Genomic DNA, 19,874 nt, shown 5'->3' with positions numbered 1-19,874 from the left:
CATGAATAAAAAAACAAAAGTCATGTTCACAGCTATTTATCTTTGTAATATATTTGGAATAAAAAGTATTTGAAGGTCTCGGGTTCCTTCCAGTTAATCAGGAAAATAGGTGATGGTGTGGAGATCTGGAGAATCCATTTTAAATTTAACAATAAGAAAGCTAATACTAAGTATTGGTGGTGTAGGGTTTCCTGCCTATGCAGGGGGTTGGACTAGAAGACCTCCAAGGTCCCTTCCAACTCTGTTATTCTATTCTATTCTATTCTATTCTATTCTATTCTATTCTATTCTATTTAAATTTCCTATGAGATAAAATTTTAAAGAGAGGGGGAAACCTGTGAGAAGTCCCTGCTTCTTACAATTGCCAGCTCAAAAAACCTTACTGAGAGATTCTCTCATCCATAGACCTCTCATGGACTATGAATGCTAACATGCTTGTGAAGAAGGCACAGAAGAGGCCGTACTTCCTGAGAATGCTCAGGAAGATAAATCTATATCAGCATCTACTTCTGTCCTACTATCGCAGCACCACTGAGAGTGTCCTGACATACGGCAATCTTGCATGGTATGGGAGCAGCTCTGTAGCGGAGCTCTACAGAGAATCATTAAAACTGCCCAGAATATCATTGGACTCCAGCTACCAGCCCTGGACGACATCTTCGAATCTCGCTGTTTGAGAAAGTTGCATAACATTCTCAGAGACTCTTCCCATCCTGCTTACAATCTTTTTGGACTGTTGCCTTCTGGCAGAAGATACAGAACAATTAAAACCCAGATCACACGTTTTCTGAATAGTTTTTACCCCAGAGCTATAACTGCACTCAACAATGAACTAAAGGGCCACCATCAGTGAGCTATTGGACAGTATTACTTGGTCTGTTGTGTGGATGTTTGGGTGGTTTAGGGATGGGGAATTGTGGTGGGTAGGAGTGTGTTTGGGGATTGTTATGTGTGTTGGACCTGGTCTTTGGGTGTTAAGTGAATTTCGTTGTATGGGTATACTCTGTATACATGTACAATGACAATAAAGTTATTATTGCTATTATCTTGAGAGAACCTCACAGACACCTATTTTGAGGACCTAGCAGGAACACAGACATAAGATGACTACAAGGTGGTCTCTAAACATCTTGTGCTTCACACCATCGTTTGAATTAGCTTCCCAAGCACAAGGTAGCCATTGTTGATGATACAGAATCAGTAGTCTATGTTCTAATTTCTCTGTATGTACAAGTAATAAGGCACAGGTATTCCACCCCAGTAGAAAATTCCAAATCAATTTCAAATGTAACCTTACACAGTATCTTCCAATCTATAATTACGACCACCGGATGCTGCTGCAAAAATCAGAATGACCACTAGATGGCAGAAGGAATATCTTTAACTTTTTGCTGTCAGATGGCCAATTATGGTAAGATTCGGTATGTCTCTCAACACAGAAACTGAGTCACAGAATCAGCCACAGCTGATAAAAGACACACTTTGTCATTTATTTATTTGCCTTCCTGACTTGAAACAGCTGGTGGTCATTTAATTCAAATACACTTGTCCATCACAATTATCTTAGAATTTATTGGCAGCTACTGAGCTAAACAGGGATCACTTAGATAGATCCTTGAGGTCAGGCCAACAAAATTAGCCATCTGTCTAATAAAAGCTTTAAGCTCTGCCCATTCTTAAGCATTATATCCCCAACTGTGCAATCTGTAGCAACAGTAAATATTATCAAAAATTAAAATCCAGGTGTTACTCTGAAAAGTGCATTCTGACCAAATGAACTAATCTGACATTTGCAAGGCTATAAGCAGAATTTACTACATTAGGGACAGGTTTTGATATACTAAGTCGTCTAAATTATGATGAATTCAATTAATAAGTACTCCCAATGAACAGAAGATCTAAACTTATTCCTCTGTAAGATATTCCCTCTGGAATAATTCCATAGCCTTTAACTGGAACCTGACTTCAGATATTATGAATAGGTTCCCACAGTACAGTGGACTAGCTGTAATTGGATACTTAACATAGAATAATACATAGAATTACAGAGTTGAAAGGAATCTTGGAGGTCTTCTAATCCAACCCTCTGCTCAAGCAGAAGACTCTATACCATTTCAGACAAATGGCTGTCCATTCTCTTCTTAAAAGCCTACAGCGATGTGGCACCCACAACCTCTGAAGGTAAGCCATGCCACTGGGTGATTATTCACATCATTAGGAAATTTCTCATTAGTTCTAGATTGCTTCTCTCCTTGATTAGTTTCCGTCCATTGCTATCATGTCTCCTCTAGTCCTTCTTTTCACTAGACATACCCAATTCCTGTAACAGTTCTTGATATGTTTTAAAAGCTAAGAAGACAAGGGAGAATATGTGAGACCAACATTCATCCCGATTTCTTTTCTCAATAGGGATATTTCAGCTGAGTTCTTAGGACACGTGTTTGCTACTACAAAATTTCAACCAGGACTGCCTGCCTGCCAACAGAAAATTCTATTTGCAGATATGACTTTTGTTTACATGTATGCATAATGCATAAATTAGGATTGGGCAATAATTGTGCAACCAGGAGTTTTTAAAAGGGGCATGTCTATGCATTACCCTGACATTTCATCTTGCCTACCACCATTCCTTATGGAGCCACTGAAGAGGGAACAATGTACCTCATATCTAAAAAAATACCATTCACCCAATTTAGAGAATGATTCATTCTTCTTCACTAACATGACACATTAATGGGGACCACTGTTGTGTCTGCACAATCATTGGGTTTGCACATCGAACATGCCACAGTTGCCTTGTTCATGCCTTGTTCATTGCAAACCACAATGGCTGAATGAAATGCATTCAGAAACTTTAAATGTACTCCCCGTTAGTAGAGATGCTTATAAGTTTGAGAACAGATACAAAAAGAGATTTTGATGACCTCTCAATTGGAATATAATTAATATGTATTTTAAGGAACATCTTAGGCAGCCCCCCATACATTTTAAGCTTGCAAAAGTTTGCCAGTAATTTTGCCCCTTGCATTATGACTTAAAACAGTGAGTGGTCCCACTGCCATTTTGGACTCTGCATTTTCTCTCTACACAGATTTATTTTGGAAAAGCAGCTGGGGGGGTGGGGGATGGGGACGGGGGGGAATTATACGGAATACAAAGATCGTTTTAATTGGTTCCTCAAACATTTCAACATCAAGGCTCTTAACGTTGCCCTTGATACTTATGCCTACAAAAACCTCAGTGACGTAAGGGGGAATTCTGCTTCAGGTCAACTATAGCAAAAGACTCTGAGGGGCTTTTATGCACTTTTAAGTGCCCTCTTTCAGAACCCGTGGCCTTCACAAAACCACCACTTCATGAAAGGCCCATCATTACTTTTCAATAGAATTGCGGCCTGACTTCTTCCGCCTGCTACCCATTCATGAGCATGAAAATCTCCATTGTTTAAAATCCCAGCTGCTCCCAATCCTGCAGTCGTCAAAACATGTGCCACTTAGACCAAAACGTCTGCATGCCTTCCAAACTGAAGGCTCATAATGATCACGCTGCCTTATATACAAGTGATTGATTGATAATGCGCCATGAAGTCACTTTCGACTCCTAGTGACCACATGGATAGATTTTTAACCGTGAAAAAAAAAATTGTGTTGTGTTGAGCTTTCCTGTGTTCGTGTGTCTTACATTCCATGTTTCTGCTGTAATTCCATCTTTGCAGCTTCTGTTGTTTTCCTGTATGTCAACATCAGCAAATAGACATCCTGAAGGCTTTAATCTAGCCATGTCATAAACACCATTAGTACTCCAAAAGATCCTTAGCTCTTCCCCAGGAGCGTGTTGAATGGCCTCCAGCCTGGGGCCAATATTTGGTACTACATCGTCCATCATTTGAGCATTTCTATACATGTGGTTTTCTTGATAAATAGAGAGAAGTGGTTTACCATTGCTTTTTTCTGAGTAGTATGAACGGATGCCTTTACAAAGTCATCTATCTGCCACTGCATCTTCCTATAATTGTTTTCCCATATAGGTGCCTGCTTTCTTTACCTGGGCATCTGGGATGACTGCCACACCTTGGGTGACATTTCTGGGGATATATAGTTTTGGCATACAGTACACACTCAACATTTTTGAGCCTTGGTGGCGCAGTGGACTAAACTGCTGCTGTTAAAGTAGTACTTAGCTGCCAGCTGCCTGCAATTACTGCAAGTTCAATTCTCACCAGGCTCAAGGTTGACTCAGCCTTCCATCCTTTCGAGGTAGGTAAAATGAGGATCCGGTTTGTGGGGGCAATAAGCTAACTTTGTATAAAAAAGAACACCGCTCGGGGGGGCCAAAAAGCCCTACTAAGCAGATATATACAAAAGTATGAAGGCTATTGCTTAATGCATTGTAAACCGCCCTGAGTCTCCGGAGAAGGGCGGCATATATAAATAGAACTAATAAATAATAATAATAAATATTTTTTTCACTCTTTTCCATTTACATAGGTGTCTTCTGGGTTACTATTTCTTTTTTTTGGCAGGGGGGAGAAAGAAAATGTTATTATATAAATGTACATTTATGATGATATGTGTGAATTTAGTAAAATGAAAAAGTAATTGAAAAGAAAGTGAAAATCAGGATTGCTCGAATACCACTTTGGAAAATACTAAATTGAAAATGAATACAATAATAGAGAGAGAATGGACAGGGATAGAGGAGAGAAGAGAGGAAGGAGAGAGGGAAAGAAGAAAGGGAAAAGGAGAGGAAGAAAGAGAGGGGAAATAAGAGTAGGAGAGAAGGTTAGAAGGGAGGAAGAAGGGAGATGTGGGGGAAAGGAAGGGGAAGTAGAGAAGGAAAAGGTGAGGAGGAAAGAAGAAAGTAGAAGAGTAGATGGAAGAAGGGAGGAAAAGGAAAGAGAGGAGAGGGAGAAGAAGGATTGTTGTAAAACAAGGGAGATGAAATGGTAGAAGAGCAACCCTGAATATACTTAAATTCTTTAGGATGAAGATTGTTTTAGTATGAAAGCTAAAAGAAAATATGTATGTTAGATAAGAAACTGTACATTTAAGATATGTTTATGAGGAAAAAAATAAAAAACTTTTAAAAAAAACATTTTTCACTCATTTTTCCCAGGAGTAGCTACCACTATGAGGAAGCACAGCAGGGCTTGTGGAAATAGATACAAGTTCTGAGGCTTAAAAAACTGCTTAAGACCTGCCTATCTAAAGACACTTCTCTTGTTACTATTGTACAGCTATTGTGATGTACAGAAGAATTCTTTGAGAAGATGCTCAGAGCTATTTTTCTGGCATGGATGTTAGGGTCCTCTTCTCAGATGGAGAGGAATTCAGTGTTTGGTCTCCCATCTCTCAGGATTTTTTTTTTTTTTAAACGAAGCTACATTCCTTTCACTGTGCTTTTAATTGTTAATTTGTTTTAATATTAATTTAAGTGTTCATAATTTATGTGAACATTTCATACTGGTTCTATTTTTCCAGGGTGGAAAAGTATCTTGAGTATTAGGCTCAATGCTGACTCAGCCTTCCATCCTTCCGAAGTGGGTAAAATAAGGACCCAGATTGTTGGGGGCAATAGGCTGACTCTTTATGTGAAATAACATGAGAAGCTATGTTTCTGAATAAGAATTCTTGCTTGCTTGCTTCCTTAACTGCATAAACTAGACTCATCCCAGATTAAGACCCAGGCTTTTGAGTCAAGCAAAACAGCAGTCCTTAAAAATAAGCAGACAAAACAAACACATTAAACCGATACAACGGATTGCAATCATCAGTCCAAATGGAGTCCCCATCCATCTACAAGCTGTGTATATTATTTATTGATTCCTTCCATTGTGTCTTGATTCTTGGCAACTACACAGTTTACTTGGCAACCCTTTCCAAACAGATCTGCCATTATCTTCTAGGACTGAAATGGAATAGCTGGCCCAAAATCACCCAGCTGTTTTTGTGCTTAAGGCAGGACTAGAACTCATCATCTCCTGGGTTCTATTCCCAGGTCTTTTACCACTATAACAATAGCACTTAGACTTATATACCATTTCGTAGTGCTTTTACAGCCCTCTCTAAGCAGTTTACAGAGTCAGCATATTGCCCCCAACAATCTGAGTCCTCATTTTACCCACCTTGGAAGGATGGAAGGTTGAGTCAACCTTGAGCCGGTGAGATTTGAACTACCGAACTGCAGCTAGCAGCCAGCTGAAGTAGCCTGCACTCTAACCACTGCACCACCTCACTTAACAAACCCCAGATTGATTTTCCTGTGGGAAATAGGATGCATGAGAGTTCTTGTTGTGATCAGGTAATTGAGCATAGAGCTCAATATATGTATACATGTATGTATGTCAATTGTTTCCATATAGGGCAGGCGTGTCAAACTCAAGGCCAGTGGGCCGGCCCCAGCCCACGGGGTGCTTAGATCTGGCCCATGGGGCCACCCTGGAAATAGCAAAGGACTGCCTTTGGTGCCTCTAAGAGGGACAGCGAGGCTTCTCTGGAGGACAAAGATTTGACACTCTCCCTAGTGTCACCTTCCTCTACTGGAGACAATGGATCCCCCCAGCCCCGCCTAGGCCAGCACAGGCACCCCCAACATGAGTGATGTCAAGCTGGCCATGCCCACTCTGACCATGCCCACCCTGGCCACGCCCACCCCAGCCTCCGGAGGTCAAACACAACCCTGATGCGGTCCTCAATGAAATTGAGTTTGACACCCCTGATATAGGGAGAATCCATGCACTGAATGACCACACAAGGGGAGCTATGAAGCCGTGTGTGTTTGATGGAATGGAATGCAAAATGATTTTTTTTAAAATAAATGATTGCAGAATTTTTCTGCATAATAATATCCATGGATGAACAGAGAGATCATTCCAACACATTCTGGATGTTATATGTACGTAGTACCAATTCTGTGGGCAATCCCACAGTTGGCCTACAGTTGACAGTGTCCTCCTGCGTCCCTATTATAAGTATACAAGGTTCATTTAAAACTCCCTTCTGTTTTCTCAATCTGAGCCTGTAATCTGTTTTACTATACAGTTCTTAAAGACTCCGTCCCTTTGTGGGATTTCAGGAGGTTGAATCAATGAGTGAAGGGTAGAATAGGATTGCATTTAACAGTTCACTGTTCACCACCTGAACAGTGGTGGGTTTCAAAAAATTTTACTACGGGTTCTGGGAGTGTGGCTTGGTGGGCGTGGCATGGCCTGGTGGGCATGGCTTGGTGGGCGTGGCAGGAGAAGGATACTGTAAAATCTCCATTCCCTCCCCAATTCAGGGGAAGGTTACTGCAAAATCTCCATTTCCTCCCAATCAGCTGGGACTTGGGAGGCAGAGAATAGATGGGGTTGGGGCCAGTCAGAAGTTTTACTACCAGTTCTCCTAACTACTCAAAATTTCCGCTACCGATTCTCCAGAACTGGTCAAACCTGCTGAAACCCACCTCTGATCCTGAAATTCAACCCGCCCCCCCTTGCCTGTCACTTATTTGATAGAAGCATCAAGACCAGGGGTGAAATCTAGCAGGTTCTGACAGGTTCTGGAGAAATGGTAGCGGAAATTTTGAGTAGTTTGGAGAACCGGCAAATACCACCTCTGGCTGGCCCCAGAGTGGGATGGGAATGAAGATTTTGCAATATCCTTCTCCCAGGAGTGGGGAGGGATTGGGGATTTTGCAGTATTCTTCCCATGCCACATCCACCAAGCCACACCCACAGAACCAGTAGTAACAAAAATTGGATTTCACCACTGATCAAGACTCCAAAACTCTAAAGTGGTAGAAAAAATAGCTCTTACACATTTAGAGCATGGTCGTAACCAGACTTAGATCTCATCTCTTCCTTACTCAAATCATATGAACCTTCCTTTTAGGAACTACGAAGAAGAATATCATTACTTGCAAATACTTTTAAGAAAACTTAGGTCCTCTCTTGGACTTCACAAATATGACTTCTCCCCTCTCCTCTCATACCTATTTCCATGTCAAACAACAAATCCACTTCACTTTGCGAAAAAAATAAATGAAAGTTTGCCATACTGAACAACACTAGAAGACAAAATCAAGTGCATATTCAGTGTTGGAGAATATTAACTATCAATTAACCTCCAAGTATTGACCAAAAGCTTGAATGCCACTGCAGGGTTTAAACATAAAAGAAAATTATTGGTCAGTGGTTTAGCATTTCCAAATAGGATTTAGTTTGCATTTCACTAGGAACAGTACAATTAAATTATGGGAGAAAGATTTTGATGATTAGCAGTTTCTAGAAAGTATAATATAAGTTTTAAAAGAATGTATTGTGATTTGGGCAATTAGATGATACCTATTTTGGGGGAATTGATGGAAGGTATTATTCAATATTTTAAAAATCTAGAACACTGAAAGCGAAACCACAGAGGAAGGGTCAGCAGCTCTTACAAAGATGCATCCGGTTTTATTAATGACTTTCTTGAAGGAACAGTCTGCTGTTTGGCCTTCCTGGCTTCCTTCCTTTTTGGAAGACCTTCATTAGCTTTCACATATCCCTCCCTTAAGAATTGCTTATGGGTATGTAAAGTATTTTTCATATGCCAGACTGACCTAAATAAAAGGGAAAAAGTGAATAGCAATAGCGCTTAGACTTATATACCACTTCACAGTGCTTTATAGCCCCTCTCTAAGCAGTTTACATAGAGTCAGCATATTGCCCCCAACAATCTGGGTCCCCATTTTACCGACTTCTGAAGGATGGAAGGCTTGAGCCTGGTGAGATTCGAACTGCCAAATTGCAGGCAGCAGGCAGACAGCAGAAGTAGCCTGCACTACTGCACTCTAACTACTGCGTCACCACAATGAAAGGGAAAAGGCAAAGACTCACAAAAGATAGTGGGTTTTCTTAAGGGGAGATGGCTTCCAGTCGGTGTTGACTCCTATCAACTGCCTGGACAAATCCCTGCAGTTTTCTTGGCAAGGTTTTTCTGAAGTGATTTGCCATTGTCTCCTTTCTAGGGCTGAGAAAAAGTGACTGATCCAAGGTGACCCACTGGCTTCATGCCTAAAGCAGGATTAGGTTTAGTCTCCTGTTTTCTAGACTGATGCCTTAACTACTACATCAAACTGGCTCTCATGATAACCAAGCACAATTCTTGCTTATATTACAAAGCAGTTCCTAAGTATTAATAAGCTATTATAGATAGAAGAACCTGATGCTAGGTTTATCCATAGAGTATGGTTAAAAAAAATACAGTCAAGATGATCCACTCTGAATGAAGCTAATTCCAAAACAGGGATGCAGAACTTGCAGCCTTCCAAATATCATGGGACACAACTCTCATAACTCTTCACTAATGATCATGGTGGCTGATAGAGCACTGCACACCAGAACAACTAGACACAAGAACAGTTTTTCCCCAAACGCCATCACTCTGCTAAACAAATAATTCCCTCAACACTGTCAAACTACTTACTAAGTCTGCACTACTATTAATCTTCTCATCGTTCCCATCACCCATCTCCTCCCACTTATGACTGTATGACTGTAACTTTGTTGCTTGTATCCCTACGATTTATATTGATTGTGTCCTGATTGCTTATTTGTACCCTATGACTATCATTAAGTATTGTACCTTATGATTCTTGATGAACGTATCTTGTCTTTTATGTACACTGAGAGCATAGGCTCCAAGACAAATTCCTTGTGTGTCCAATCACACTTGGCCAATAAAAAATTCTATTCTATTCTATTCTATTCTATTCTATTCTATTCTATTCTATTCTATTCTATTCTATTCTATTCTATTCTATTCTACTCTACTCTACTCTACTCTACTCTACTCTACTCTACTCTACTCTACTCTACTCTATTCTATTCTATTCTATTCTCTTGTTCCCAACCCTTGCCTTGCATGGAATGAATATGGGGAAATGCAGATTTGAGCTGGATGACCTGGTTCTCCAGCATTGACCTGTCTGGCCACCAGATTCAGTGCAGGGGAAATCAGGATTTGTTTGGGGGCAGTGGAACAGTTTACACAAAGGTCCTTTTATCACTCATGCTAGATGCACATTGAGGGATTTTGCACATTTCTTTAAATATATGCAGGTTGTCTAGACCCATTTTAGAAGTCTTCAGTTAAATTGGGCTGAATGAATAAGGCACATTAGCACAGCTCTCCAAGATTTTTGGGAAGTTGTCTTTCCCACTTGATCTGAAGATACTGGTTTTGAAATGTAGGCCTTCTGCATACACCATCTTTGGTCTATCTTTCAGCATACACTATCACCTCAAAAATCGAGTTAACTAATGTCCCTTCCAAATGAACAGTTCCATATATAAAATATACTTTTATATTTACACTTGCCTTATCATCTCATTTTCTTAAAAAGACGGATTAGAATCTACAGGAGGACTCCTACATTGGCCAATTTCTGTAGCCGGTTTTGTGTGGTAGTTAACCTACTGGCCTAGAGTCTGTGAGTTCGTTCCACCTTAGGCATGAAAGCTTGATTGGGTAACTTTGGGCCAGTTGCTCTTTCTCAGCCCAGTCCAGCTCCCAAAGTTGTAGTTGTGGGAGAAAAACAGGAGGAGGAAGGTGCATTGTGTATGTTTGCCACCTTGAGCTACTTATAAAATGATGGTGGGATAACAATATACTAATTAAACAAAATAAATAAAGCCAGAAGGCCTTATCCAAGTACCATACTCCCTTTTGGTGCAATAACAGGGTCAAGGATCTGCATGCAAGCCCTGTTATCCCATGAGCCATCAAGCTTTAAGTAGACGAAGAGAATATGGGACATCTGAAAGAGCCTTGGTGGTGCAGCAGACTAAAGTGCTGTTGACTAGCACCAGCTGCCTGCAATTACTGCAAGTTCAAATCTCACCAGGCTCAAGGTTGACTCAGCCTTCCATCCTTTCGAGGTAGGTAAAATGAGGACCCGGATTGTGGGGGCAATAAGATGACTTTGTATAAAAAAGAACACCGCTTGGGGGGGGTGGACCAAAAGCCCTACTAAGCAGGTATATACTAAAGTATGAAAGCTATTGCTTAACGCATTGTAAACCGCCCTGAATCTCTGGAGAATGGGTGACATATAAATTGAACCAATAAATAAATAAACAATAAATAAATCTCTGCCAACTGTTTGTTACACTGAACCCTAGCACAAATGATAAAGTTGTACAATTAAACCAGTTCTAATGAGAGAAGAGGAAGAAAAGTTTGTTTCAGCTATATTAGGAAGAGCATATTTAGAAGCTACAAGATACGTTTCAAAGACTATATTTATATTTATATTTATATATAAGCAAGTTATTTGCTTCCTCTTAATTTTTTTTTTTTTTTTTTTTTTTGCTAAAAAGCACTACTGCCTAATAATTTCGCTCACACTGCACACTGCTTGAATGCAAAGATCACCTTCTGTCCAGAAAGTCTTCCACTGGAATTAATGGGGTTACAGAGGTGAATGATTCTAGCCTACTATTTTAGATTTCACATTGCAATAACTTCCCTGAGGAAACAGTCTTTTCCAATCTAGACTTTTACAAATAGGTATTTTGCCGTAATTCAGAAAGATTGGCCCCTTTTATTTTTCAGCATGAGGAGACAGTGATGGAGAAATTAACACTTGTTGAATTTCTGCTTTCAAAGCCCAGGGAGAGAGAGACACCTGTCTTTTAACTCTCCCCACCTCCTAAAAAAAATAAGTCAAATTACTTTGGAGGCAGCCTGATTTCCTCCCCACCCACCCCCATCCCTTTTTCTCTCAAAGAACCTAGGATCGTTTTTCCCCCAGTGCTTTAGATCAATCCTAAAATACCATAAAACACATATGTTCACACGGATGCCTTTTGGGTAGTTTGCTTTTTTTTTGTAGTCATTAGAGGTTTTTTTTTTAAAAAAAAACCTAGATTTAGTCTCGAGGCAAATGTCAGAAGCCTTCCTTAAAAGTGTCATCTCTCCAAGCAATGTGTCTGGACGCTTTAATTGGTTTCGTACATAATGAACCGTGGCTGGTCTCCCTGGCACAGGGGCGGGGAGGTGGGCGAAGAAAGCAAAACAAAACAAAACAAAAAACTCCTCGGATTGTGCCTGGCGCAACAGGAAACTAGGAGCCATTCGGTCAATGTGGATTAAATAAATCTTGTTTTCTTTTCCCCAAAAAAATGCTTCTCACCCCTTCTAAGCAGTCTCTCCTTCTTTCCCCCCCCTTCCCCACTCCGCCCCCGTTTCTTTCTTTTTTTCTTTTTTTCCTAGCGTCCAAGTAATTGAGATCACATGGAATCGGCTCCAGCGGATTTCAGTAGCTCCTGAGATCTTACCCAGCAAGAGAGGGATATATAGTAGCGGAGCAACCGAGCTGGAGGTGTGCAAGGATAACGGATTGAAGAGGGAGCCTCGGGTAAACGCCAGGGCGCCCTTCCACGCGCGCGCGTGTGCGTATTTGCGCGTGTACACACACACACAGACTTCCCTCCCTTCTTGCTTTTATTTTGCCCTTCCCTTTTTTTTCTTTTTTTCTTTTTTCGCGGCTCCTTTGCCCTCCCGCCATCCCCCTGGTCTCGCACCGGACACTTTTTGGGGATTTGGCAATATTGCTGGCTTGGAGAACGCGCACCACCGGGATTGATTAAACCACCCCAATCCTTACCTTGTCGCCGCGGGATATTTCTCCGGTTGGCAGCGAGAGGTCCGACCCCACAAACCAACACGAGGAGCGCCAAGCAGTGGGGGCAGCTGCTGCGACCCCCTCGGCCGTTGAAACCCATGTTCTTTCTCTTGGCTCAGGTCTTGGATGGCCTCTTCGAGACTTCACTCCCCCCCCTCTCCGCCCCACCCCAGATATTGTTTTGAATCAAAAGTTTGGGCAAGTTGACTTGGAGCGCGTTAAGGGTTGGATTTGCAATCCGAGGCAACGACGCCACTAAATGATTTTTTTTTTTTAAAAAAAAATAATAATAAAAATGTTGGGATGATCTGGGAGGAGCTTCTAAGTGAAAGTGGGGGAAAAAGGGGGGGGGACGAGAAGAGAGCGAGCCCGCCGCGCAAGTCCTGCTTGAGTGTGCAGAAGCCAGACGGCGCTAAGAGGAGCTGACACGGGCTAAGCAGGAGGTTTCCAACACACGCAACGGGGCGGAGACTGCCTTCGGATGGGATTTGTAGGCGAAGCTCCCCGTAATGAAATGGCGCGCGCGGCGATTAAGGAGAAAGACCGGCGCGCCTTCTTCTAAAACCGAGAAGGAAAAAAAAGACCCGGTAGGACGCCCCGTCTTCCCTGCGGTGCGATCGACGGACGCCCCCCTGAGGAAAGGCTGGGGCTGAGCGTCGTGATCCGCGCTCCGGAGCGCAAAAGCGCAAAGGCGAGGGCGGGCGGGCGGAGCGCGGGAACTCCAAGGTGGACGAAAAGAACCCTTTGAGGGGAAAGCCGATCTCCGGTCCCGCGGGGTTTTTTTTTCCTGCTCCTTCCACCGGCTTCTCGGTCCCTTCGTCCGGTATTTTCTCCTTTCGCGTAAATCGCAGATTGCCCGATTTTAACTCTAGGACGTGCAATCGCCTCTTTGAAAGTCCCTTCGGATTTTTCAGTTGAAACTTTCCCGGTACGGATTGCAATTCAATGATGCCTTTAGTCTTTCCTAAATCCTTTTTTTTTTTTTGGCAACTTTTTTTCCCCTTTCTTGTGGTAAACCTGGTGAGGTTTACCTTAGGAAGGAATAATTCTCAACCTGGAACCGGTGCCAAATTGATTTTTTTTTTATCAGTATCCTGTATTGATTGTTATCACGTTCTGTTTCTTTTCCCCTAGGCAAAATAATAGTTTTTTTAACCTACTTTTTCTAAAAATGTGCTTAATATGCGCGAGGGCTTGCATTATTTATGTAAAAAGCAGAAACAAGCTAAAACACTAGCTCAAATAAGGATTTATGCATTCAGAAATGCCAAAGACCGATCTGTTTGTTCCTGAGTGAAAAAAAAAATCCTTAATTTTAGCTTACCAATGAATCAGGCTGCATAATATAGATGCTTTATGGAGGAAACCTATTTTCCAACTAGATAGTTTATTTAAAGTAAGGGGCACCAAACAACCTTGCCTGAAAGTAGCTATCATTCTGTGTAGGGAAAGGAAATTGTGTAATTTTTATCAAGAACTTCCAAACTCGTGTGACAAAACCTGTTCACTTCCCAGAGGACACTATTACAAACATAAGTTTGCAACTACCGGCTAAGTTTGTATCTTTACAAAAGATCTGATATAACATATTTCCAGCAAAAAATGCACCATCAGTCCCCCATCTCCCCGGGGCTTAATTTGAGGCCTGGTCTATACAAGCAGCAGAAAGGTCTACAAGGGGAGAGATTTCTCCATGTCCCCCATGAGACCTAAGCACATTTTACTTTTCTGAAAAAGATCTGTAGATAGATACCTAACATGGCAAAAATGCAAACCAGGCAAAATCTTTTCTCCCTAATAGAAAGGATTTCTATTAGAGGATTTTTAAAAGTTGTAGGTGATCCAACCTAGGCTTTCTGAGTCAGTAAAACACACGAGTAGTCCCAAAAGCCTGTTTTATTTTAACAGCTGTGAGTTCTGTTCATTCACAGATGAGTCCCATATAGTTGTAAAGAGCCCTTTGGGATAAGGCTGATAATCACCCACCTTTATCTCCCTTGACACGCTGCCAAAGACCTAATTGGCAAAGCCACACGGAGTCCAGAATCAAACAGAGCTTCAGACTTTAAACTGCACAGAATTAACAATGTTGCTTCCTGCAAAGGCCCACGTGCCTTTGCTCCTCTATTAAGTCTTATGAGATCGGCCAATCATCTCCAAGCCCTACTCCTGAGTCATCCCTTTTGTTTTAACTGTTCTTGCCTTCTGGCAGCTCTGCGCATGCACACACTGGGAACAGGCTCCCCCTGTTCCTCTGCCTCGCTGAGGTCTGACTCTGGAGGCTCCGGAGGCAGCTCGTACCTCCCAGATGGCCCTTTCTCTGCCTCAGACGCAGAGCCCTGGTCTGAGCCTTCCCTAGACTCCAGGACTGGCCCATGTTCCTCCCCAGCCTCCTCACTGTCCGACTTTGCTGCCAGCTCTGCAGGTTGCTGGCGGACCACAACAATAGGTTCATGAAATGACATGATTCCAGCCCACCTTTTTGGTGAATGTATAACTGAGGCCCGAGTTTATATCCTAGAATTAGCGTGTGACTTTAATTCCCAGCCAACCAAAGAACATTTATTAGCTTGATGCTAAATCTTTCTTGCTTGAAAACAACTCCTAAGCAGCTAAAAAGGACTTGTATTCTAGTACTGAAGGACTATACCTAGTCAGGAAATAACAATAAATGAGAAGTGTTATTCCAGGCTGTTATCAATGACTACAGGTGGTCCTCAATTTACAACAGTTCATTTAGTGACCATTTGGAGTTGCATCACTGAAAAAAAAGTGACTCTTGACTGCTTTTCACACTTACAACTGTTGCAGCATCCCCATGGTCACACAATCAAAATTTGGATGCTTGGCAACTGGTTCATATTTAGGACAGTTACAGTCCCCCAGGATGACGTGATCCCCTTTTCTGACAAGCAAAGTCAGTGAGGAAGCCAGATTCACTCGACAACTGTGTTACTGACTTAACAGCTGCAGTGATTCATTTAACAACTGTGGCAAGGTTATAAAATGAGGCAAAATTCACGTAACAGCTGTCTCACTTAACAACATAAATTTTGGGCTCAGTTGTGGTCATAGGTTGAGGACTGACTGTATTGTACTTTTGTTTATCATTTTTCCTTGCGAAGGAAACTTCTCACACACTCATAAACCTATATGTCACAAAAGCTCTACTCTAGTATTTTTATAGATTCTGATTTTGGTTTTTTTTAAAGCTGCTTTGTCTTCTTTACCAGTAAATTCATTCATTCTGTTGCTGGCCACTAAGTAGCTCTCTATAATCCTATAAACAACTTCCTCTTATATCTGTACAGACTCATTGGTAGCATTGGATGGACCATCCTTAGTCCAAGGGATAAAGAGCCAGATCCACCTTGGACTTCATGAACAGATCACAAAAGAAAAAAAGATTAAGAAACAAAAACCAGTCAGCAAACAGCCGACCGGCCAGCTACCAGCTTCTTATTTAATTAGGTAAAAGAAAAATGTGCTTTAGATTTTTCTTTTTCCAGAGGAGAATTTTGGAGAAATTCTCACATGCTGGTTTGTGGTGTTCTTGCACTAATTTAAGTCCCAGATGGCTGCAAATGTTGCACAAACATCCTGTTTGCACCAGCACCAGTGGTGGTATCATCTATGGCAGGGGTGTCAAACACGATTTCATTGAGGGCCACATCAGGGTTGCGTTTGATCCTGGGGGGGGCCAGGGGGGGCATGGTGGTGGTGGGCATGGCCAGCAAGACATCGCTTGTCGGTGCCTGTGGTGGCCCAAGCACTCTGCCAATGAAAATTGGCTCCTGGGCCCCGTTTTCAGCCGCAACGGCTGCATGCGGCCCTCTGCCAGTGAAAAGAAGTTTGGGGGAACCGCAACTCCCCCGAGCTTCGTTTTCACTGGCAGAGGCACCGCGGGCCAGTCCTTCACTGTTTCCAGAGTAGCCCCGCGGGCCAGATCTAAGCACCCCGTGGGCCTTGAGTTTGACACCCCTGATCTATGGGGATTAAGTTCAAATACAGTAGACAAAGTGTTGTGATGGAAGCCCTTGGTAAGATGTTAATGCAATGCAAAAGGGGCAGGGCTTGTATTGTTACACGGTTTCCCCATCTTGCTGATTTAATTCTCTCCCCAAAGTGCAGCTGTCCAGTGGTCTGTAGCCCCCTTGACTTCCAGCGCTTCAATTAAATCTTAAGAGAAAACTCGCCACATAGGACTTTCTGCTGGAGGGATGTTACTCTCATCAGATGATGGTATGTGCGAGTGATCTTGGGAGACAGGAGGAATTGCCACAGACTGGACAACCAGCATGTAAAAGATTTAACAGAATAACAGAGTTGGAAAGTACCTTGGAGGTCTTCTAGTCCAACCCCCTGCTCAAGCAGGAAACCCTGTACCATTTTGGCCAATCTTCTTAAAAACCTCCAGTGATGGAGCACCCACATACCTTCTGGAGGCAAGTTATTCCACTGATTAATTATTCTAACTGTCAGGTAATTTCTCCTTAATTCCAGGTTGCTTCTCTCCTTGATTAGTTCCCATCCATTGCTTCTTGTTCTGCCTTCAGGTGCTTTGGAGAATAGGTTTCTCAGCCCACAGAAGGAGATGGGGCACAGCAAGCATTTTAGAAGGGACCCTCCCTAGTTTTCCAGAGAGAGAAAGGGAAAGAGGTAAATACTTTAAGCTTGCAAGGTTCTGTTACAATAGAGAGAGGTAGTGTACAGTGTTGTACCTTTTCCCTATACAACCTTGAAGGATTGACATATGATGGAGGAAAAGTACCTACCAGTTGGTGACTGCTGACTTAAATTTTATGTTTACTCTCCAGCCAGGAATACCATTTATTCCATATGAAATAGTACTCGGTGTCCTCCCTGTCCTTCATTTCCATAGATAATCTGTCCATCTCTGCACGTTCGTATATTTTTTTTTAATATGATTTGATCTGGAGGGGTGTCTGGTTGTTTCCAATTTTATGCTATCACAATTCTACTTGCCGTTAGTATGTGTAATAATATATATTTTATACTTCTCTGCATTTTCCCTTCCAGAATACCCAGGAGAAACAGTTTCGGCTTTCTATCTTCTGCCCTGTTATTTCATCCACCCATTTTTTAATCTTGCCCCAAAATTTCCTAATCTTTTAGCCTCTTTTTGTGTAGGAGTATTTGTCTTTCCATTTTTTATTTTTTGTTTTCATTTTGAATTTTTGACTTCCTGTATTTTGGCAAGCATGTACAATTTTTTTACAAAAGAACTGGTATATAAATTAAATACACAAAATACTGTTATACAAATCGCAGACCCATCCACAAAAAAGAAACCTTCTGCACGTATTGATTTTCCTAGGTCAATACTTTTAGGATTGAAGACAAGAGTAAGAAAGCTTGAAATGGATTAACAGATATTCTGTCTTTAAGATCCTATAATGGGATAGTGTGCTTTTGATTACTCTTGTCTTCCCACCCTAGTAAAGTATACAAGAGCACTGAACAAAAATAATTGAAGGGGAGAAAAAAATACCAACACATTTATCCATCCGGATTCATTATGGTTTGGAAATTCTGGTAACTAATCTAGCTGTCTCTTTCTGAGAAAGACCAAGAGCAAAGAAGATCACAGATGCCACTATAAGCACATGCTCCCGAAATATAAGTCTTGTTGAAAATGGATGTGTTGTGTATGTGTCTTTATGTCCAAGTAAATATGGTTAGAGAACTGAACGTAAATGTCCTAGAGGATACTAAGTTAAGCAGATAAATGTGGTTTAATCTTCCCAGATGGTTGACCTTTATAGCAACCTTTCTAAGGATTAGTGCTGAAGAGGACAGGATGAGCTGGAGAATGGGGGAAGGGAATAGGCACCAATTGAGAAGGAAGAAGAGGGTGCTTGTCTTACACATGAGTGTAGGCAATGCCATTGGGGGGAAAAAAGGAGGGGAGCATCAAGAGTTAATTCATAAAGGAGAATAATGAGTCGTAGAGTTAACTGTATGAGTTCATATGGAGTAAATACATGAGTATAGTCCATTTCAGGCTCTCACATTCAATTTCTCAAGCTTGACTTTGATTTTGTAGAGTTTGCATTAAGATTTATATGCATTTGAGTGCACATTTCTCAATGCAGGGGGTTTTTATGGGTGTGATTCTGGCCAGTTTTTGCAAAGAATTTAATTATAAGTAAAAAAAAAAAGGGGGGGGCATAATGATTGCCTACTACAGAATTCCAGATTCCTAAATAATCTGATATTCCCCTGTATTATTGATTGTTAGTACATTTAAATAAAAAAGGAAACACGAAAGAATTTATCAAATGCAATTCATTTTCTATATTTTCACAATTTAAACTGAATTTTAGTTAAAGTAAATGTTAATGAATTTATTTATGTAAATATAGATTAATTTTAGAGAAATGAATTTTTAATATGTTTCAGCTCATATATTGATTCAAAAATGTAAAATGGTTCATGTTTGCATTCACTTTCCTATCATACATTTATTAAAAATCCCTGAGAAATCTAAGTAGTTGATATAAGTTTAATAAATAAAAATAATGCTTTAATTAACATTAAGCTAATTTGTTTGCCATTCCTATTGCACCATTGACCAGATATACAGAATGCAGTTATCTTATAGATATGAATGTAAAATGAATCAGTTAGATTAAGGACCAGATTTATGTTGTTTTGTTGTTAGTTGAGAAGTCGTGTCCAACCCATCGCAACCCCATGGACAACATTCCTCCAGGCCTTCCTGTCTTCTACCATCCTCTCGAATCCATTTAAGCTCACCCCTACCCGGATTTATAGGTTCCTCCAAAATAGAGTCAGTTATGACAAACAATAGCATTAAATAAAGTCTCTTTAAAACATGCCTTTTATGTCTTTGTGAGAGACGTGTTTAAAAAGAACATATGTTTTTGGAAAAGCTATTTGGAAAATACCTTGCAATCAGGAAAATCTTATCAGGAAAAGAATGCTATTAGGCAAATTTTGATATAGAACAAAGGGTTCATCAGAGAATTTTCATTAAATTTGATAAAATAACAAAGTTGGCTACAAAAGCTTTCTGACAGAAAGTTGCAAACAAAAAACAGGGATAACAGAGCTGATTTTTTAGAAATGGATTAACTGGACTGCCACACTAATACAGAATAAAAACAAGGTAGGGATGTATACATATGCAATGCCCACATCCATGAGTATAAACCAAAACATTTTGGGGGTGAGAAGGAAAT

General features: G+C 41.1%; 1 protein-coding gene across 1 annotated transcript in view; it reads right to left on the bottom strand.

The window, feature by feature from the left end:
• The window catches only part of EGFLAM (EGF like, fibronectin type III and laminin G domains), a 125,209-nt gene extending 111,929 nt beyond the window's left edge, over positions 1 to 13,280 (bottom strand). Inside the window, exon 1 of the mRNA XM_034440767.3 lies at positions 12,631 to 13,280. Coding sequence (XP_034296658.2) covers positions 12,631 to 12,748 — 118 coding nt within the window. The 5' untranslated portion in view covers positions 12,749 to 13,280. The remainder of the gene's footprint in view (positions 1 to 12,630) is intronic.
• Between the last annotated feature and the right edge of the window lie 6,594 nt (positions 13,281 to 19,874).

The sequence above is a fragment of the Pantherophis guttatus genome, chromosome 2, assembly GCF_059756535.1.
Source record: "Pantherophis guttatus breed Tessera chromosome 2, ASM5975653v1, whole genome shotgun sequence".
NCBI classification, from domain to species: Eukaryota; Metazoa; Chordata; class Lepidosauria; order Squamata; family Colubridae; genus Pantherophis; species Pantherophis guttatus.
This window is presented reverse-complemented; position numbering and strand designations above follow the sequence as displayed.